At 38.7% G+C, this 23,371-nt stretch overlaps 1 protein-coding gene and 1 long non-coding RNA gene across 2 annotated transcripts in view; one reads left to right on the top strand and one right to left on the bottom strand.

The window, feature by feature from the left end:
* The window catches only part of LOC110151737 (uncharacterized), a 29,791-nt gene extending 10,468 nt beyond the window's left edge, over positions 1–19,323 (top strand). Inside the window, exons 2-3 of the long non-coding RNA XR_011484319.1 lie at positions 16,817–16,933; positions 18,216–19,323. This is a non-coding gene — a long non-coding RNA (uncharacterized lncRNA). The remainder of the gene's footprint in view (positions 1–16,816; positions 16,934–18,215) is intronic.
* Positions 1–23,371, bottom strand: part of RSF1 (remodeling and spacing factor 1) — a 146,992-nt gene that overhangs the window by 87,318 nt on the left and 36,303 nt on the right. The window contains exon 2 of the mRNA XM_020915152.2: positions 2,183–2,274. Within this exon, the coding sequence (XP_020770811.1) occupies positions 2,183–2,274 (92 nt within the window). The remainder of the gene's footprint in view (positions 1–2,182; positions 2,275–23,371) is intronic.

Genomic DNA, 23,371 nt, shown 5'->3' with positions numbered 1-23,371 from the left:
CCCAGGGATCGAAGCCAGGTCTACTGCATTGCAGGTGGATTCTTTACTGTCTGAGCCACCACAGCAACCAAGACTATATGGTACTAGCATAAATAACAACATGAAAGTCAACAGAATGAAGACTTCAGAAATAAACTCTCAGACTCATGGTCGACTGACTTTCTACAAGGATGTAAAGGCAATCCAGTGAGGGCAAAAATAATGTTTTTGACAAATCATAACAGAACAAACAGATATCTATGTGTGAAAGAATATAGCTGAACTCCTATCTAAGAGTATATTCAAAAATTAAATGGCTTAGATCTAAATTTAAGAGCTAAAAGTATAAAAGCTCTCAAAACATAGGATTAGATTTTCACAATCCTGTGCTGGGCAATGACTTCTTATATATGACACTGAAGCACTAGCCACAAAGGAAAAAAATTGGAGTTAATCTAAATTAAAACTTCCATGCATCAAAAGACATTACATAGAAACTGAAAAGATAACACACATAATTGGAGAAGATATTTGTGAACCATAAATCTGTTAAGTGTCTAGTATGCAGTATATATTAAAAAAAAAAAACCTCAAAAACAAAGACAGTCAATTAAAAGATGGACAAGGATATGAACAGACATTTTTCCAAAGAAGACACACAAGCATAGGAGAAAAAGGCTCAACATCATTTAGACATTAAGGGAAATGCAAATCAAAACCACAATGAGGTAACACTTCATCTCCACTGGGATGAATAAAATCAATCATTTGATAACCCGTATTGGTAAGGAGGGATGTGGAAAAGCTGGAGCCCTTATAGGTTCTTAGGGGAAATGTAAATCATTGGAGCTGTTCTGGAAAAAGTCTGGTAGTTTCTCAAAAAGTTAAAAAATTACTATGACCTACCAATTTTACCCTTAGATAAATATTCAAAAAATTGACCACATCTACCAAAACACTTGTTCACAAATGTTCATAGCAGTACTATTTATAATAGCCAAAAGACAGAAAGAAGTCAAATATCATAAACTGATAAATGGATAAAATGTAGTATTATCCACATAACAGACTATTAATCAGGCTCAAAAAGGAACAAAGTTCTGATACATGCTACAACATAGATGAGCCTTAAAAACATTATGCTAAGGGAAAGAAGCCAAACACAAAGGCTACAAATTGTAATTCTATTTATATGAAACCTCCAGAATATGCAAATCCATAGAGTCAGAAAAGAGATCAGTGGTTGCTAAGGACTAGGGAAGAAGGAAATAACTGAAGATGGGTATGAGGGTTTCTTTTCGGGGCAATGAAGAGATTCTGTTTTGGATAATGGTGATGGTTGCACAACCTTATGAATATACTAAAAAACACTGAACTGCATACTTTCAAAGAGCAAATTTTATGTTATATGAATATATTTCAATTAAAAAACACTAAGAATCTGTGGTTATAACCATAAAACTTAAGGGTTTTAAAATCATCTTGTTCTAATTTCCACATTTTATGAAGAAACTGAGATACAAGGGGGGCAAAAGCAGATCATCCATGGATCCAAAGTTTGTTAACAGCAGAGCTGAGATCAGTCCTGGGTGTTCACTGGAAGGACTGATGCTGAAGCTGTAACTCCAATACTCTGGCCACCTCATGTGAAGAGCTGACTCACTGGAAAAGACCCTGATGCTGGGAGGGATTGGGGGCGGGAGGAGAAGGGGATGACAGAGAATGAGATGGCTGGGTGGCATCACCGACTCGATGGACATGAGTCTGAATAAATTCCGGGAGTTGGTGATGGATAGGGAGGCCTGGCGTGCTGCGATTACGGGGTCGCAAAGAGTCGGACATGACTGAGAGACTGAACTGAACTGACACATACTATGTGATCTCAAAGAAAAATGACAACTTTATTGGGTCTTGTCTGTACGTTAATTAAGTTGACTAGGATGATTTTAAGGAACAGCTGAGAGGAAACATGAAGAGTCCTGAGCACAGTGTTTGGCACAAAAGATATGTAACCCTCTAAAATCTTTAGGACTCTAGACCAGTGCAGAGTTGCTGCAAAAGTTATAGTAATCATACGGATTTCTGGTTCATATTTTGCAACTTTTACGAGAACATTTTAAAAATCAGAGCACATTATGAAACATAACATCAATTTATGCTAGATAGAATAATATTTCAGAGAAGGTGATTTATAAATATTTACCTTGATCAAGTATTTTTCCCATCTGTCTGCTGTAACAGATTTGCCAATCTTCCTCATCAACTTCAAATGGAGCTCCACCAATTCTTTAGGTACTTAAAAGGAAGAAAAAATACTGTTAGTCAGCAAAATAAAACATTTCTAATGAGATTATTGAAAAAAAAAAAAAAAGAATTTTCCTGAAAGATGACTACTTTTTCAATACAGATGTTGATCTAGTTATCTTTTAGACCTCTGAATCAGAAAAGACTACACTAGGATAAGAAACAACTAAAAACCACTTTCTTAAAGATAAGCAAGAATATTCACGTTTTCTTTCAAAACATCAACAACTGAGAGTGAACTCTAGAATTCCCTGGTGGTCCAGTGGCTAAGGCACCACACTTCCACTGCAGCTTGATCCCTGGTTGGGGAACTAAGATCCCACATGCTGCACACAGCCAAAAAAGTAAGGGAAAAAGGGGGGAGGGGTTGAACTCTAAATGTAAACATTTGGGTGATAACGTATCAACGTAGGGTTCATTCAGTTTACCAAATGTACCACGATACTGTGGAATGTGGACAGTGAGAGAGGTTGTATTAATATATTCCTAGGGGAAGAGTGTATATATGAACTCTCTATACTTTGTGTTGAATTTCTTTGTGTGAATCTAAAACTGCTCTAAAAAATAGTCTATTAAAAAAAAAGCAAGTGAAAGCAATTAACCATACCATTAAAATTTCTACTGTCTGTTTCTCATATTTGGTTTGTTGACTAAGACTGCAAACCAAGACATGGATTCACAGAATTAGAAAGGGATCAATGAATATAAATTCCTATTGATAGGTATCTCAGAAATAGAGCCTAATCGTTTTCAAACTATTGCAAAAAACTACCCTTCTGATCTATTCCTTACCTAATGTGCTAAACTCCTCTAGAGCATCCCTATAAGTCTTTGCTTGACAAGCTTTAGGGACAGAACACTTACTTAACCTTAGAAAATTCTAATTATTAGAAAGTTACCCTTATACAAAGTAAAACCTCTGCCTACTTACATCTTCCTCTCCCTGGTTCTTGCTCTTATTCTCTAGTTTCAAAGAAGTTATTTTTCAAAAAAAAATATTTTCAATTCCTCTTTTAATCGAATCTTCAAATATTTGAAGATAGCTATATTTCTGCTTTATTGACTATGCCAAAACCTTCGACTGTGTGGATCACAATAAACTGTGGAAAATTCTGAAAGAGATGGGAATACCAGACCACCAGACCTGCCTCCTGAGAAACCTGTATGCAGGTTAGGAAGCAACAGTTAGAACTGGGCATGGAACAACAGACTGGCTCCAAATAGGAAAAGGAGTATGTCAAGGCTGTATATTGTCACCCTGCTTATTTAACTTATATGCAGAGTACATCATGAGAAACGCTGGGCTGGAAGAAGCACAAGCTGGAATCAAGATTGCCGAAAGAAATACCAATAACCTCAGATATGCAGATGACACCACCCTTATGGCTGAGAGTGAACAGGAACTAAAAAGCCTCTTGATGAAAGTGAAAGAGGAGAGTGAAAAAGTTGACTTAAAGCTTAACATTCAGAAAACTAAGATCATAGCATCTGGTCCCATCACCTCATGGGAAATAGATGGGGAGACAGTAGTAACAGTGTCAGACTTCATTTTTCTGGGCTCCAAAATCACTGCAGATGGTGACTGCAGCCATGAAATTAAAAGACACTTACTCCTTGGAAGGAAAGTTATGACCAACCTAGATAGCATATTAAAAAGCAGAGACATGACTTTGCCAACAAAGGTCCGTCTGGTCAAGGCTATGGTTTTTCCAGTAGTCATGTATGGATGTGAGAGTTGGACTATAAAGAAAGCTGAGCGCCAAAGAATTGACGCTTTTGAACTGTGGTGTTGGAGAAGACTCTTGAGAGTCCCTTGGACTTCACGGAGATCCAACCAGTCCATCCTGAAGGAGATAAGTCCTGGGTGTTCACTGGAAGGACTGATGCTGAAGCTGAAACTCCAGTACTTTGGCCACCTCATGCGAAGAGCTGACTCATTGGAAAAGACCCTGATGCTGGGAGGGATTGAGGGCAGGAGAAGAAGGGGGCGACAGAGGATGAGATGGCATCACTGACTCGATGGGCATGAGTTTGAGTAAACTTTGGAGCTGGTGGATGGTCAGGGAGGCCTGGCGTGCTGCAATTCATGGGGTCACAAAGAGTCGGACACGACTGAGCGACTGAACTGAACTGAACTGATACCTTCCCTAAAGTTTTCCCTTTCAACTATGTAAACAATAGAGTTCCTCCAAATATCCTCTGGGCATGAGCCTGATTATGTGGTACAAATGTATTAATTAGACCTGAGGGAAATAAAAGACACATACATTTAGCATTTCCCAAATACTGCTAGTAACCTAGGAGAAATTACATTTATTCTATCTAAAAAGTTTCCATAATCAAATATATTAGGAAAATGCTGCATCAAAAAATATATACTTATTTTTACTATAGAACTTCCTGAAGCCTTTACTGATTATAGTCTTACATGCAGTCTTATATTCCTATCTTGGATATAGTCTGCAGCATTCTCTTAAATATATTTGATCATGGAATCTTTTTCTGTGAAACACGTAACACCTTGCAGTATACAAGGGCTCTGAAGTACAGGTTGAAAGGTGACTAATTTTTTTTTTTCAGTTATTCTTTCAGACTCTTTATTCTCCACTAAAGTCACTTCTAACTTGAAATGACCCTGAAGTATAAAAACATTTTCCCATTCAACAAATGTCTTGAGTCCACCTATATTAGCAAGCAAGAAATAGTAGCTACCTTTAATAAACCTACTTGAGGGACTCTTCTCAGAGGGGTAAACAGTGGGTGAGCTGGAGGTAAGAGGAAGAAGCACAGGGGGGATGATTATAAACAAGTAAACTGACAATTAAACTCAGCCAAGACCAGAATGTATGGGACTGAGGGTACAGTGGGGAAAAGGGGGAAGGACGTTGCTTACCAAAGTAATAAGACATAAGAGGCTGAAAAACAAAGTGAGCATGGAACTGGAAGCACCCAGGGAAGGGTCATGATCATGCAGAACCTTATAAGGCCAGGCTACAAAGTCTACATTTTATTCAAAAGGTACAAGAGAATGCTCTATAATTTAGAAAGCTCTCAAAAACTGAACTGCAGGAAAACAGATTGCTTTTATTTGCTTATTTGTTTTAGGTAGTGGTATGCAGGGTAGAGACTAGATATAAATTCAGGAAAATATCAATCCAGAAAGATGGTAGAAACCGGAACTAAGGCAGAAGTGGTGCCAAGAGAAGTGGGGGAGACTTGAGATATATTTAGGACAGAAATAAGAAAACTTAGGGATTGACTGCACAAAGTGAAAGAGTCCAGAAAAACGGAGGCACCGACAGGCAACTGAGCACATGCCAATGACAACAGATCAGGAAAAGACCTGGGCTCAATTCTTAGCTCCACTACTTAAGATAAGGAGACCATGACCCTGGCCAAGTTCTTTCAACAATGATTCTCAAACTCCTCATCTGTAATAAAGAGTTGAACCGGCCATCTTAAAGTTTTAAAAACACAAAACATCATATAAAGCTGAAATACCTTTATTTTCATTTCTGTCATGATATTTGGGGATCCAAGGTCAGTTTCAATTGCTCCTTTTTCCTTTTCCCCAAATGCAGTAGTACCTTTCAACATCTCAAACCTGCTCCCTATTTCCCCCGATTTCTCCAGGATATCATGGCACCTCCTCACTTCAGAAAAACAGGTACGGATACTCTGCTGTATCCAAACCAATCTACAGAAAAAAAGAAAAAGTACTGCTTTCATGCCACTTTCCAGTTCATAAATCTCTCTGATGGCCCCTAATAAACTCATTCAGATTTCTCACCAAGGCCTCAGAGTCCCAACATTCAGTTTAACCTAATTCTCCAATCCTTCTCTCTCTTCTGCACTGAAATCCTTGATTCAAATCATTCTGGCCTGTTCAGTGTCCACTAAGCATACTCAGTACACAACCCATCTTGACTTTGTTCAAGCGCTCTAGTCTACTGTTTTCTGCAACTTGCATCATATTTATCTTTTAATGTCTGGTCAATGAAAGTCCCCAAAGTCTCTGTGATACCTTTACAATGATTCCAGCAACATTTTTGTCCTTGGAATGCCTATGCCTATTATCTTCATCACTCATTTATCAGTTGAATAAAAGCTCTGCACTCGTGTTCTATGCATATCTTCCATATCACAAATGAAATCATAAAAAATTTTGATACAATTGGTACCTATAAAATTTTTTAAATTTTTGAAGAAGTCAAAATAAATTTTATTTATTGTAAAAAATCCAAAAGGACAAAAATAAATATATAAATAAATATGATTTCATCTCACTTTGCAAATATATTCATTCTTGATAAAGGCATATAGAAGTAGATTATATACTACTTGCCTTCCTTATTAAAGCATTGGCTCTTTCACAGCATTATCCAATAGAAATACAAAATGAGTCACACAATTTCAGAATTTCCAGTAGTACATTCATTAAAGTAAAAATAGGTCAAAATTAATTTTAATATTTTGTTAAATTATAAAATTTAACACTATATAACTGATTATTTCAACATACTATTGTCATTTAAAATTTCAGATTTTTACATTTTTACTTGACATTTTACCTACTTATTTTTTAGTTGAGGTATAATTGACATATGACATAATATTACTTTCAGGTGTACATCATAATGATTTAATATTTCTTACACTGCAAAATGATCACCACAGTAAGTCTAGTTAACACTCAACACCATACACTGTTACAATTTTTCTTCTTCTGAGAACTTTAAAAAAGGTTTTATTTATTTACTGGCTGAGCGGGGTCTTCCTTGCTGCATGTGGACTTTCCCTAGCTGCAGTGCGTGGGATTCTCACTGCAGTGGCTTCTCTTGTTACAGAGCACCAGCTCCAGTGCTTAAGGGCTTCCGTAGTTGTGGCACATGGGCTTAGCTGCCCCATGGCATATGGAAACTTCTCACATCAGGGGTCAAACCTGTGTCCCCTGCATTGGTAGGCAGATTCTTAATTACTGGATCACCATGGAAGCCCTTATGAGAACTTTTAAGATCTACCTGCTTCAGTTCAGTTCAGTTCGGTCGCTCAGTGCAGTCTGAATCTATGCGACTGCAGGGACTGCAGCACGCCAGGCCTCCCTGTCCATCACCAACTCCCAGAGCTTACTCAAACTCGTGTCCACTGAGTTGGTGATGCCATGCAAACAAGGTCATCCTTTGTCGTTCTCTTCTCTTGCCTTCAATCTTTCCCAGCATCGGGGTCTTTTCAAATGAGTCAGCTCTTTGCATCATGTAGCCAAAGTATTGGAGTTTCAGCTTCAACATCAGTCCTTCCAATGAATATTCAGGACTGATTTCCTTTAGGATGGACTGGTTGGATCTCCTTGCAGTGCAGGGATTCTCAAGAGTCTTCTCCAACACCACAGTTCAAAAGCGTCAATTCTTTGGTGCTCAGCTTTCTTTATAGTCCAAATCTCACATCCATACATGACTACAAGAAAAACATAGCTTTGACTAGATGGGCCTTTGTTGGCAAAGTAACGTCTCTGCTTTTTAACATGCTTTCTAGGTTGGTCATAACTTTTCTTCCCAGAAGCAAGCATCTTTTAATTTCATGGCTGCAGTCACCATCTGCAGTGATTCTGGAGCCCAAAAAAATAAAGTCTGTCACTGTTTCCATTATTTCCCCATCTATTTGCCATGAAGCGATGGGACCGGATGCCATGATCTTGGCATAGTCAATATAGAAGAAATAGATATTTTTCTGGAACTCTCATGCTTTTTTGATGATCCAACAGATGTTGGCAATTTGATCTCTGGTTCCACTGCCTTTTCTAAATCTAGCTTAGACATCTGGAAGTTCATGGTTCACATACTTTTGAAGCCTGGCTTGGAGAATTTTGAGCATCACTTTGCTAGCAGATGAGATGAGTGCAACTGTACAGTAGTCTGAGCATTCTTTGGCATTGCCTTTCTTTGAGATTAGAATAAAACTGACCTTTTCCAGTCCTGAGTTTTCCACTGCTGAGTTTTCCACATTTGTTGGCATACTGAATACAGCACTTCAACCACACCATCTTTTAGGATTTGAAATAGCTCAACTGGAATTCCATCACCTCCACTAGCTTTGTTCGTAGGGATGCTTCCTAAGGCCCACTTGACTTCACATTCCAGGATGTCTGGCTCTAGGTGAATGATCACACCATCATGGTTATGTGGGTCATGAAGATCTTTTTTGTATAGTTCTTCTGTGTATTCTTGTCACCTCTTCTTAATATCTTCTGCTTCTGTTAGGTCCATACCATTTCTGTCCTTTACTGTGCCCGTCTTTGCATGAAAAGATGCAAAGATGGGCAAAATTTTGGTATCTCTAATTTTCTTGAAGAGATCTCTAATCTTTCCCATTCTGTTGTTTTCCTCTATTTCTTTGCATTGATCACTGAGGAAGGCTTTCTTATCTCTCCTTGCTATTCTTTGGAACTCTGCATTCAAATGGGTATATCTTTCCTTTTCATAGCTATTTGTAAGGCCTCCTCAGACAACCATTTTGCCTTTTTGCATTTCTTTTTCTTGGGGATGGTCTTGATCACTGCCTCTGTACAATGTCACAAACCTCCATCCATAGTTCTTCAGGCACTCTTGTCTATCAGATCTAATCCCTTGAATCTATTTGTCACTTCCACTGTATAATAATAAGGGATTTGATTTAGGTCATACCTGAATGGTCTAGTGCTTTTCCCTAGTTTCTTCAATTTAAGTCTGAATTTGGCAATTAGGAGTTCATGATCTGAGCCACAGTCAGCTCCTGGTCTTGTTTTTGCTGACTGTATAATTTCTCCATCTTTGCCTGCAAAGAATATAATCACCCTGATTTCGGTATTGACCATCTGGTGATGTCCATGGGTAGAGTCTTCTCTTGTGTTGTTGGAAGAGGGTGTTTGCTATGACCAGTGTATTCTCTTGGCAAAACTCTGTTAGGCTTTGACCTGCTTCATTCTGTTCTCCAAAGCCAAATTTGCCTGTTATTCCAGGTATTTCTTGACTTTGTACTTTTCATTCCAATCCCCTATAATGAAAAGGACATCTTTTGGGGGTGTTAATTCTAGAAGGTCTTGTAGGTCTTCATAGAACTGTTCAACTTCAGCTTCTTCAGCATTATTGGTCGGGCATAGACTTGGATTACTGTGATATTGAATGGTTTGCCTGGAAACGAATAGAGATCATTCTGTCGTTTTTAGGATAGCACCCAAGTACTGCATTTCAGACTCTTTGGTTGACTATGATGGCTACCCCATTTCTTCTAAAGGAATCTTGCCCACAGTAGTAGGAAAGGGCCATCTGAATTAAATGCTGCCATTCTGGTCCATTTTAGTTCACTGACTCCTAAAATGTCGATGTTCACTCTTTCCACCTGTTTGACCACTTCCAGTTTACCTTGATTCATGGGCCTAATTTCAGGTTCCAATGCAATATTGCTCTTTACAGCATCGGACTTCACTTCCATCACCAGTCACATCCACAACTGTGTGTTGTTTTTGCTTTGGCTCCGTCTCTTCATTCTTTCTGGAGTTAGTTCTCCACTGATATCCAATAGCATATTGGGCACCTACCAATCTGGGGAGTTCATCTTTCAGTGTCCTATCTTTTCCCCTTTTCATATTGTTCATGGGGTTCTCCAGGCAAGAATACTGAAGTGGTTTGCCATTCCCTTCTCCATTGGACCACTTTTTGTCAGAACTCTCCACCATGATCTGTCCGTCTTGGGTGGCCCTACACAGCATAGTTCACGGTTTCATTGAGTTAGACAAGTCTGTGGTCCATGTGATCAGATTGGTTGGTTTTCTGTGACTGTGGTTTCTACTGGCTTAGCAACTTTCAAATATGCAGTACAGCACTATTAACTGTAGTCACTATGCTGTATATTACCTTCCCATAACATGCTCACTTTGTAACTGTTAAGTCTGTTACTTTTGACTGCCTTCGTTCACTGTACACTTTTGGGGGATACTCAGTATTCAAAACATTACCATTTCATCCTTACAGCACATCTCAATTCACACCAGCCACATTTCAAGTGCTCAGGAGCCACACACAACTAGTGCTACTGCACTGGATCACACAGAGCAAGCATATTTAAAACTAAAATTTATAAATTGTAATTTACAATATATAAAATTTATAACTATAAAACCCCATAATTTACTAACAATCTACTTATTTCCTTTGTGGTGATACAGCTGACATATAACATTATATTTAGTTTCAGGTATATAACATAAAGATTTGATATTAAAATTTACTGCAAAATGATCATCACAATAAGTCTATCTAAGATCCAATTTACTTATACTTTTTGTTGCAAACATAACTGATAGGTTAATAACCTTATGGACATCTGTAGCTTTTAATACTTTGCCTGTTGATAAGAAACAGACAAGAATTTCAAAAGAAAAATTAACCAATAGTTAAATTAAAAATATTACAATTACCGTACTTCACATTCTCTAAAACAGTGCTGTCAATATCTGCACTTTCCAAAACAGTAGTCATTAGCTGCATGTGCCTATTTAGTACTTGATATGTGGCTAATAAAACTAAGGAACTTTTCTTTTTTTTCCCAATGGAACTTAACTTTTAATTTTAGTGATTTTTTAAATTAATTTAAATAGCCACATGAGGCAAGTAGCTAGAGTTTGGCCCAGCCATAAATTATCAATCATATTTTTTTAAACATATGATCATTCTCTTAACACACACTTTGACAATCTGTAAATTCACTTATTTGTCGCCTGGAATATTTCTTAATAACTTAATTTTGGAAACATTAGAAATTATTAACTTCTAAGAATTATCTATTAACCAGATTCAAGTCATTCTGAAAACTACAAATTTTGTCCCAACTGAACTAAGTCTCTGCCTTTTCACATGATAGATTTGATACATAACCTTTAATGGACCTGTTTCTTTCACAAGGCCTCAGGAAGGTGAAAGATCCTGAAGCAAAAGAAAAGGTCAGGTGATGTGTGAATTCATGGAGGGTCTGCCAAAATGACGCAGGTATGGAAGCAGCAATAAGTGGCAGAATCCCAGAACATATTACTGATCCACTCCCCAAAGACATTCTATAGCTGACATTTTTCTAAGCACCTTTCCAGCACCAAGCCTTATGAATGCTGCTGCTTCTGTATTTCTAGTTTTATTATTTACAATTTTGCTTTTTTAATGGTAGAAATTTACAGCTGCTCTTAATAACTAAATGACATAATTCTTCTCATTTCTCAATGAAGTCTTTTACTTAAACATCCTCTATGCTTATAAACAGAGAAACACTTGGAGTCACAAAACAGTTGATTTTATGTAGGCCACTGATAAAAGGACATTGATTTCAGATACAGGGATTTAAGTACAAGCTTACAAAAAGCTTTTACTTAATGTCAGTTTCTATAAACTCTGTTGGGGGAGCACAGTTTTAGACATAATGAAACTGGTCCCACAAGTCCACTTGATCCTCGAAATAACCATTATGTTTTTACATACATATCTTCAAAAGTTCATTTAATCAATCGTCCTAAAGTTTTCTGAAGATTAAAAATAATAATAATAATGGCTCAAGACTGAACTGTAACTCAGGTCACTATCTGAAAAGCTATAATTTAGAGATGCAAGATGCCAGATGCCAGGTAATATAAATCACTAAGTGATTATCATAATGGGGAAAAAAAAATCCAAGAATAGTTCTTACGTAGGCAGACAAACCATGGGGTATCTAACACTCCATTTAGGTTTAGGGTTTCATTGAGAATCATACCACTGATTCAACATAGGTAGAGACACACACCAAACGTGGCTTAGATTATTCCAGAATCAAAACTGTGAAAACATCTCTGCTACAAAGTAGTCAGTCAGTCAGATCAGTCGCTCAGTCGTGTCTGACTCTTTGCAACCCCATGGACTGCAGCACACCAGGCTTCCCTGTCCATCACCAACTCCTGGAGCTTACTCAAACGCATGTCCATCAAGTTGGTGATGACAAAGTAGTCAGTGTACCTACTACTACAAACATCTGCATGACTGGAGATCTGATAACCAGCATTCAGCATTTCGTCCTAAAGAAGGTAGACGTTTATGGGGAGCAAAGGCCTCTAGGTAAGATGAAGCGAGCCACCTTCACCATCTTTAAAGGGTTACTCTTTCCTTATGTATACTTAACAAACAGCATCCTTGCAGAGGGAGTCTAAGGTACTTGAGGCAATGGCTTCCAATAACATATGCCTCCAACTCTCTCATCAGATAATACTATTTCCCCTTTCTCTTCACTTTCTAATCAATTAAATAATCATGGGAGGAAGGAGGGGATAGGTAGGAAAGAAAGGCAAGAAGGATTCAAAACAAATTTTAAGAGAAACAGTGATATCAAAGTATTTAAGGAGGAGGAGGGATTTTCCCTCAATATTTTTTCTTCCAATAATTTTAAATCTAGTAAAAATTTGAAAGACTAATGCACCCTTCACCTAAATGCACTGTCAACATTTTAGGAAAACATTTTTACATAGGATAAAACCATCAGTGAAAAGCTGTCTAATTAAGAAAATACCATAAAGAAGCAGCCAATTAAGCCAAGGAAGGGAAGAATGTGCCAGGCGCATGGAAATGCCTATAGAGAAGTTCTGTGGCAACTAAAACCATGCAGTGTGGTAGGAAAGAGAAAACGGTGAACAATGTCACTGAAGAAGTAAGCAAAGGTCATTATCTAAAATAGCCTTGGGAGCCATGTAGTTTCGATTTTGAGTGTAATGAGACATCAAGGGAGAGATTTAGGAAAGCTTCCTCATCTAAGTTTTCTGGCTTTTTAAATATTTATTTATTTGACTCCACTGGGTCTCAGTCGTTGCAAGTGGGATCTAGCTCCCTGACCAAGGATTGATCCTGGGCCCCCTGCATTGGGAGTCTTAGGCACTAAACCACCAGGCAACTCCCCTGACCTAAGTTTTTAAAGGATTCTTCTGTGTCTGGGGTCTGCTTCATAATAACCTAGGCAACAGAGGACAGAGTTATAGATGACACAAAATTACAAAATTTCACCGAACCTTGGTGATGAGCATGTGAAACTTCATTATACAACCTTTTAAATTTCTATAAGTTTTATATTTTATATTTAAAAAGATACAGGGGCTATGGAGATTACTTGGATTGTTCTCAGGAATGAAACGGAGCTGGGGGTGAGGGGATGAGGGATACTACTAATTAGGAAGCTACTACCATATTCCAGGCAAGAGATAATGATGGCAGGACTACCTTGGTGGTCCAATGGTTAAGGCTCCATGCTTCCAACGCAGGGGACCTGGGTTTGATCCCTGGTCAGGGAACTAAATCCCACATACCACAAGTAAGATCAAAGATCCTGTGTGCTGCAACTGGCACAGACAAACAAACAAAAAAGATAATAATGGCATGGAAGAAGGTGGTAGTAAAAAAGATGTAGACAAGTACCATCAAGGAAAATTGCAAAATCTTGAAACTTCAAAATTTCTAACAAGTACCCTCCCCAATCTTAATCTGAGAAAGTGACTATTATTTACCTGTCTTTTATGTAATTCCTACTGATTTGTTCATTTTTAAAAGCAGAAACCACAACTTTTTGATTAGTCATGATTTAGAAAGGCAACATACACATAGATATTTAATAAAGTAAAATAAATTTACGTGTACCACCAAGTCTTATTTCTCATATTCTTCAACATTTCAAATGTTCAAAAGAAACAGTTGCTCAGTTGTGTTCAACTCTTTGCGACCCCATGGACTGCACTCCACCAGGCTCCTCTATTCCTGTGATTCTGCAGACAGGAATACTGGAGTGGGCTGCTATTCTCTTCTGCAGAGGATCTTCCCAACCCAGGGATCCAATCCAGGTCTCCCGCACCGCGGGCAGATTCCTTGCCGTCTGAGCCACCGGGGAAGCTCGCACTTAACACACAGCTCAGCGCTCCTTAAACCTGTTACGTGCACACAGTGAAAAGCGCTAGAAAGAGTCAAGAAGTGCAAACCTCAATTTCTCCATCCATAAATAGAGGTGCACCAGGTGAACTAAAGACTTCCAGCTCTAATATTCAATGTCCAAATCTAAGTATTGCGGTAGGCATTTATTTGCCTTAGAATAACACAGCAGTAATCATAGGATTTACCATTTTTGAACTGAAAAGTACACTCTCTGATAAACAAGAAAACTTAGCAACTAAGATGTGATGGTAACTGCCCAAGATCAAAGAGAGCAGAAAGAAGATCCCAGGTATCTGGCCTTCCAATCCAAGCCTCACTGTAACGTTTCTTAAAGTAGCAAATGGATGGAGGAATGGTTCAGAAGACCTAACTTATGAATCAAGCACCTTTTTGCACAGCTCAGTATCTGGGTTCTTACCTTGGGTTGCTCCTGCCTGTGCACTCTGAGGCACTAAACATTTCTAAAACATAATCCAGCTAAAAGGCTGCTGTGACAACAAAGACTATTACTACTCCTCCCTATCCACTCTTCCGTTTTCCAACAGAACCGTGAACTTCCAGATGTTCAAGCTGGTTTTAGAAAAGGCAAAGGAACCAGAGATCAAATTGCCAACATTCACTGGATCAACAAAAAAGCAAGAGAGTTCCAGAAAAATATCTATTTCTGCTTTATTGACTATGTCAAAGCCTTTGACTGTGTGGATCACAATAAACTGGAAAACTCTGAAAGAAATGGGAATACCAGACCACCTGACCTGCCTCTTGAGAAACCTGTATGCAGGTCAGGAAGCAACAGTTAGAACTGGACATGCAACAATAGACTGGTTCCAAATATGAAAGGAGTATGTCAAGGCTGTATGTCACCCTGCTTATTTAATTTATATGCAGAATACACTATGACAAACGCTGGGCTGGATGAAGCATAAGCTGGAATCAAGATTGCCGGGAGAAATATCAATACCCTCAGATAGGCAGATGACACCACCCTTATGGCAGAAAGTGAACAACAACTAAAGAGCCTCTTGATGAAAGTGAAAGAGGAGAGTGAAAAGGTTGACTTAAAGCTCAACATTCAGAAACCAAAGTCATGGCATCCAATCCCATCACTTTATGGCAAACAGATGCGGAAACAGTGAAAACAGTGGCTGACTTTATTTTGGGGGGCTCCAAAATCACTGCAAATGGTGATTGTAGCCATGAAATTAAAAGACACTTACTCCTTGGAAGGAAAGCTATGACCAACCTAGATAGCATATTAAAAAGCAGAGACATTACTTTGCCAACAAACGTGTCTGGTTAAGGCTATGGTTTTTCCAGTAGTCATGTATGGATGTGAGAGTTGGACTCTAAGGAAAGCTAAGCGCCAAAGAATTGATGCTTTTGAACTATGGTGTTGCAGAAGACTCTTGAGAGTCCCTTGGACTTCACGGAGATCCAGCCAATCCATCCTAAAGGAGATCTGTCCTGGGTGTTCATTGGAAGGACTGATGTTGAAGCTGAAATTCCAATACTTCGGCCACCTGATGCTGGGAAAGATTGAGGGCAGGAGGAGAAGGGGACGACAGAGAATGAGATGGTTGGATGGCATCACTGACTCAATAGACATGAGTTTGGGTAGACTCCAGGAGTTGGTGATGGACAGGGAGGCCTGGCGTGCTGCAGTCCACGGGGTCACAAAGAATTGGACACTGAGCGACCGAACTGAACCAATTGAGATGTAATTTACATACCATACAGTTCATCCTCTTAAAGTGCAGAAAAATCAATGGGTCTTGGGGTGTTATACGATCAATGTTAAATCAAACAACATAAAATTATCTTAACCATTTTAAGTGTACGTTTCAGTGCCATTAATTACATTCACAATGATGTGCAACCAAGACTGCTGTTGCTACTTTCCTATCCATTTTTACAGTTAAAACTTTTGAGGACTTCCCATGGTGGTGCAGTGGATAGAAATCCACCTGCCAATGCAAGGGACATGAGTTCAATCCCTGGTCCAGGAAATTCCACATGCCCACAGAACAACTAAGTCCATGTGCCGTAACTACTGAGCACCAGCACCTCAACTACTGAAGCTAGCTCGCATCAGGGCCAGTGAACCACAACTCTTAAGCCTGCGCGCTACAACTACTGAACCCCACACACTAGAGCCTGTGCTCCGCAACAAAAGAAGCCACTGCAATCAGAAGCCCATGTACTGCAATGAAGGGTAGCCCCAGCTCACTGTAACTACAGAAAGCCTGAGAAAAGCAAGGAGGACACAGGGCCGCCAAAAACAAATGAATAAGGATTTATTTAAAACAAACAAAAACTTTTGAAACAATCACTTCACTTCTAAATGGCTTTCTGGAAAATTTACAATTATAAAAAGCAAAGTTCACTACAGTTTATACTCTCAATGGGAGCAATACTGCAACCAAGGGGGCAAAAACTGGTCCTGGAGGAGGGTAAAAAAATCTCAGATAATGGTTTATGGTTCTGCACAACTTAACCCTATGAGACAATATATTACTCCTTAGCATTTAATTTCTCTTGCTCGGGAGAAATTGATTTTAAACTTTTCTCTTTAGAAATGTGATCATGGGGAAGAAAAGGTTGAGAAACACTGTGCTTCAGAATTCAAAAGCAAGCATTGTTACTGAAAATGAAGAACACCACCTTCAGACAACGCTCAACCTGCAAAATAGGTAGTATCCACTGAAACCAAAGCCAAGTTGTAAATTGCTTTCCTAACCCACAAGACCTGATTTTATCTATAATGTTAAACAAAATAATGCGGGAAATTACATTATAGTTTTAATATTTATAATAAAGCAAAAAATAAAGCACACTAGCTAAAAACTTGTTTATCCCAAATTTTTATAATTCAGAAAGACTAAGAACTAAGCATAAACAGGAAAAGAAGAGAAAGAAAATAAAGGCAGACTCTTTGATGTCATATAGTCTTAATTTACTTAACTAAATAAATACCTATATAGTGATTTCCTAACACCAGACCTCTACAGAGTACCAAATTTCTACCCACATCATGTGTGTTTCATAGAATTTAAAAACTTAAAAGCACACTAAAAGATGCCTTTATGATTCAATACCATGGTTTTAGGTGTTAGGAAATCAGTTTGATGTTTCTTTTAAAGACAGTTCTGCAGATATGAACTTAAAAGAATTCTATTCCTTTATGAAATTTATGTTATCTTCATTCCTTCCTAACAAGTGATCAATTTATACTTTTCTTTCAGTCAACATTCATTCGACAAGCAAAAGTAACTATATAAGTAACATACTATGTCATCTTACAGGTTCATAAATCTTGGCAGAAAGCGTAACAAAATGAATTCACTGTAACTTCTACAATTATGTCAATAAATGGGAAAATGTATATGAAAACACTTTATAAGCCATAAAGCAATATACAAACCAAAGTTACTGTTATTCACCACCAGATGGTGATCATGTCTTATTTAAAGCAAATGCTGACACCTTATTTGGGGGCCAGCCAGCTGACTACTAAAAATTATTAATAACTAAACCAGGTTATCTAAATAAAATGCTGGTGATTTAAGAATGTTCCACTGAAACATCAGCAAAACATAACCCATAAAAAACAGGTTCTGCATAACAATTTCTAAAGGCACTGATCTGCTCATATTAACATTTGATAGTTATATAATTTGAGGAAAAAGACAACAGGGCATGTTTTCTGACAGCGTCTCATGGGTTATTTAACCATTCAGACAACCCTGATTCACCCCAATGTGTTATTTTAAAGCAAATTCCAGGTATGATTTCATCCACAAATATTTCATTGTATATCTCTAAAGGATAAGGACTATTTTAAAATAAGCATAATAATCTTACCACTTAAAAACTGGAAATTCTGTGACATTAAAAAATTAATAGTTTTTTTATCTTTTAAAAAATTTTCAATTAACCAAGAAATAAAATTGTATTTTATTGTTACCTCTGTAGCAGATGCTGGCAGCACCTCACCTTGAACCCCTCACCACTTACGTGATTCCAGTACAGGCCAAACTGCAAGCATGTGCAAGTCTTCACATGAGGGTTTCTCTCTGACTACGAGGTGGGAAAGTTAAGTGTTTTTTTGTTTGTTTGTTTGTTTTTCCTTTTATTTTTATTAGTTAGGTTAAGTGTTCTTGAGAGCTTCCCTAAACCAGTAACCAGCAGAGCTCCTTAACTCCTCTGGTGGGATCAATGTGAGATATGATTGACACTGTCTTTTACCTCAACAGAAAAATTTAGTCTTAGTTGCTGATAAAGCACATTCCATATTGGCTTATTCTCCCCTTTCCCAGGACCACTCCCAATACCCTCCCCACTGATGCTTCCTGGCATCAATTTCCAAATAAACTATTTCCACTCACAGTTTTGTCTGCTGCCAGGGAAATCCAACACAAGACAACCTCTTAATTCTGAATGAAAGCTATGGACATCCTACGAAAATGTAAACATAAAAATTTATGTATGTTCAAAGAGTTTAGAAACAACCCAAAAGGCATACAAATATCTCAGTTTAAAGAATCCTTCCTTCCTACAGGTTCAGGATAGCTGAGATATTAAATATGTTTTTGAAAGTGTTTCACTGAGATTCTTCAGCTATGTTGAAAAACTAACATCCTCACCTCTTACTCTTCACTACTGCTATAGAATTATCATTATCTCAGTATTTAGTTCTCATGTGCACAAAATCTAATCTAACTGAATGAAATTCAAACTGTTGACTTAATTTCCACACTTTAAAAAGAAAAATAAAATTTCCTAGAGTGACTGCTTTACTAAGACTGGGTCCCTTATAAAGTTACAGTTACAGTTCAGTCACTCAGTGGTGTCCGACTCCTTGCCATCCCATAGGGTGCAACATGCAGGCTTTTCTGTCCATCACCAACTCCCAGAGCTTGATCAAACTCATGTCCATCGAGTCGGTGATGCTGTCCAACCATGTCATCCTCTGTCATCCCCTTCTCCTCTCGCCTTCAATCTTGCCCAGCAACAGATTCTTTTCCAGTGAGTCAGTTCTGCACATCAAGCAGCTGAAGATTTGGAGCTTTAGCTTCAGCATCAGTCCTTCCAATGAGTATATAGGACTGATTTCCTTTACAATGGACTGGTTTGATCTCATTGCAGTCCAAGGGACTCTCAAGAGTCTTCTCCAGCACCACAGTTCAAAAGCATCAATTCGGTGGGAAGGGGGGATCGGGATGGGGAATACATGTATATCCATGGCTGATTCATGTCAATGTATGACAAAAACCACTACAATATTGTAAAGTAATTAGCCTCAAACTAATAAAAAAAAAAAGCATCAATTTTTCAGCCATTAGCCTTCTTTTTTTTTTTTTTAATTTTTATTAGTTGGAGGCTAATTACTTTACATCATTACAGTAGTTTTTGTTATACATTGATATGAATTAGCCATGGATTTACATGTACTCCCCATCCCAGTCCCCCCTCCCACCTCCCTCTCAGCCATTAGCCTTCTTTATGGTCCAACTCTCACATCCATACATGACTACTGGAAAAACCATAGCTTTGACTAGATGGAACTTTGTCAGCAAAGTTATGTCTCTGCTTTTTAATATGCTGTCTAGATTGGTCATAGCTTTTCTTCCAAGGAGTAAGCGTCTTTTAATTTCATGGCTGCAGTCACCATCTGCAGTGATTTTGGAGCCCAAGAAAATAAAGTCTGTCACTGTTTCCACTGTTTCCCCATCTATTTGCCATGAAGTGATGGGACCAGAGCCATGATCTTAGTTTCTTGAATGTTGAGTTTTAAGCCAACTTTTTCACTCTGCTCTTTCACTTTCATCAAGAGTCTCTTGAGTTCCTCCTTGCTTTCTGCCATAAGGGTGGTGTCATCTGCATATCTGAGGCTACTGATATTTCTCCCAGCAATCTTGATACCAGCTTGTGCTTCATCCAGCCCAGCGTTTCTCATGATGCACTCCACATATAAGTTAAATAAGCAGGGTGACAATGTACAGTCATGACGTACTCCTTTCCCAATTAGGGACCAGTACATTGTTCCATGTCCGGTTCTAACTGTTGCTTCCTGACCTGCATACAGGTTTCTCAGGAGGCAAGTCAGGTGGTCTAGTACTCCCATTACTTTTAAGAATTTTCCACAGTTTGTTGTGATCCACACAGTCAAGGGCTTTCGTGTAGTCAATAAAGCAGAAGTACATGTTTTTCTGGAATTCTCTTGCTTTTTCTATGATCTGAAGGATGTTTGTCAATTTGATCTCTGGTTCCTCTACCTTCTCTAAATCCAGCTTGACCAGCTGGAAGTTCTCAGTTCACATACTGTTGAAGCCTTGCCTGGAGAATTTTGAGCATTACTTTGGTAGTTTGTGAGATGAGTGCAATTGTGCGCTAGTTAGAGCATTCTTTGGCATTCCTTGGGATATGAATGAAAACTGACCTTTTCCAGTCCTGTGGCCACTGCTCAGTTTTCCAAATTGGCTGGCATATTGAGTGCAGCACTTTCACAGCATCATCTTTTAGGATTTTAAAGAGCTCAGCTGGAATTCCATCACCTCCACTAGCTTTCTAAGGCCCACTCAACTTCACATTCCAGGATGTCTGGCTCTAGGTGATGGCTCACACACCATCATGGTTATCTGAATCATAAAGATCTTTTTTGTATAGTTCTTCTGTGTATCCTTGCCACCTCTTCTTGATATCTTCTGCTTCTGTTAGGTGCAAACCATTTCTGTCCTTTATTGTGCCTAAGACGGACAAGTCATGGTGGAGAGTTCTGACAAAATGTGCTCCACTGGAGAAGCGAAGGGTAAACCACTTTGATATTTTGCCTGGAGAACCCCATGAACAGCATGAAAAGGCAAAAAGATAGGACACTGAAAGATGAACTCCCCAGGTCAGTAGGTGCCCAATATGCTACTGGAGAATACAGGAAAAATAACTCCAGAAAGAATGAAGAGACAGAGCCAAAGCAAAATCAATGCCCAGTTGTAGATGTGATTGGTGATGAAGCAAAAGCGCGATGCTGTAAAGAACAATATTGCCTAAGAACCTGGAATGTTAGATCCATGAATCAAGGTAAACTGGAAGCTGTCAAACAGGAGATGGAAAGAGTGAACCTCAACATTTTAGGAATCAATGAACTAAAATGGACCAGAATGGCAGCATTTAATTCAGAAGACCCTTTTCTACTACTGTGGGCAAGATTCCCTTAGTAGAAATAGAATAGCCATCATGGTCAACAAAAGAATCCAAAATGCAGTACTTGGATGCAATCGCAAAAATGACAGAACGATTTTGCTCATTTCCAAGACAAAACATTCAATATCACAGTAATCTAAGTCTATGCCTTAACCAGTAATTCTGAAGAAGCTGAAGTTGAATGGTTTTATGATGATGTACAAGACCTTCTAGAACTAACACCAAAAAAACACATCTTTTTCATCAGAGAGAACTGGAATGCAAAAGTAGGAAGTCAAGAGATACCTGGAATAACAGGCCAGTTTCACCTTAAGAGTACAAAATGAAGCAGGGGAAAGGGTAACAAGAGTTTTGCCAAGAGAATGCATTTGGTCATAGCAATATCCTCTTCCAACAATACGAAAGACGACTCTACACATGGACATCACAAGATAGTCAATACCGAAATCAGACTGATTATATTCTTTGCAGCCAAAGATAGAGAAGCTCTACACAGTCAGCAAAAACAAGACTGTGAGCTGACTGTGGTTCAGATCATGAACTCCTTATTGCCAAATTTAGACCTTTATTGACTATGCCAAAGTCTCTGACTATGTGGATCACAATAAACTGTGGAAAATTCTGAAAGAGACCAGAGACCACTTGACCTGTCTCTTGAGAAACCTGTATGCAGGTCAGGAAGTAACAGTTAGAACTGGACATGCAACAACAGACTGGTTCCAAACAGGAAAAGGAGTACATCAAGGCTGTATATTGTCACCCTGCTTATTTAACTTATATGCACAGCACATCATGAGAAATGTTGGGCTGGAGGAAGTACAAGCTGGAATCAAGATTGCTGGGATAAATATCAATAACCTAAGATATGCAGATGACACCACCCTTATGGCAGAAAGTGAAGAGGAACTAAAGAGCCTCTTGTTGAAAGTGAAAGAGGAGAGTGAAAAAGTTGACTTAAAGCTCAACATTCTGAAAACTAAGATCATGGCATCCGGTCCCATCACTTCATGGCAAACAGATGGGGAAACAATGGAAACAGTGGCTGACTTTATTTTTCTGGGCTCCAAAATCACTGCAGATGGTGATTGCAGCCATGAAATTAAAAGACACTTACTCCTTGGAAGGACTATCTAGGACCAACCTAGACAGCATATCTAAAAGCAGAGACATTAGGTCCATCTAGTCAAGGCTATGGTTTTTCCAGTGGTCATGTATGGATGTGAGAGTTAAGACTATAAAAAAAGTTGAGGGCCAAATAACTGATGCTTTTGAACTGTGGTGTTGGAGAAGACTCTTGAGAGTCCCTTGGACTGCAAGGAGATCCAACCAGTCCATCCTAAAGGAGATCAGTCCTGGGTGTTCACTGGAAGGACTGATGCTGAAGCTGAAGCTCCCACACTTTGGCCACCTGATATGAAGAGCTGACTCATTTGAAAATACCCTGATGGTGGGAAAGATTGAGGGCAGGAGGAGAAGGGGACAACAGAGAATGAGATGGTTGGATGGCATCACCATCTCAATGGACATAGGTTCGGGTGGACTCTGGGAGTTGGTGATGGACAGGGAGGCCTGGCATGCTGCTGTTCATGGGTTTGCAAAGAGTCAGACACAACTGAGCGACTCAACTGAACTGAGACTTAAATTGAAGAAAGCAAGGAAAACCACTAGACCATTCAGGTCTGACCTAAATCAAATCCCTTATGAAGTGACAAATAGATTCAAGGGATTAGATCTTATAGACAGAGTGCCTGAAGAACTATGGATGGAGGTTCATGACATTTTACAGGAGGCGGTGATCAAAACCATTCCCAAGAAGAAATGCAAAAAGGCATAATGGCTCTCTAAGGAGGCCTTCCGAATAGCTGAGAAAAGAAGAGAAGTGAAAGGCGAAAAAGAAAAGGAAAGATATACCCATCTGAATGCAGAGT

This window comes from Odocoileus virginianus, chromosome 28, assembly GCF_023699985.2.
Source record: "Odocoileus virginianus isolate 20LAN1187 ecotype Illinois chromosome 28, Ovbor_1.2, whole genome shotgun sequence".
Taxonomy (NCBI): Eukaryota; Metazoa; Chordata; class Mammalia; order Artiodactyla; family Cervidae; genus Odocoileus; species Odocoileus virginianus.
This window is presented reverse-complemented; position numbering and strand designations above follow the sequence as displayed.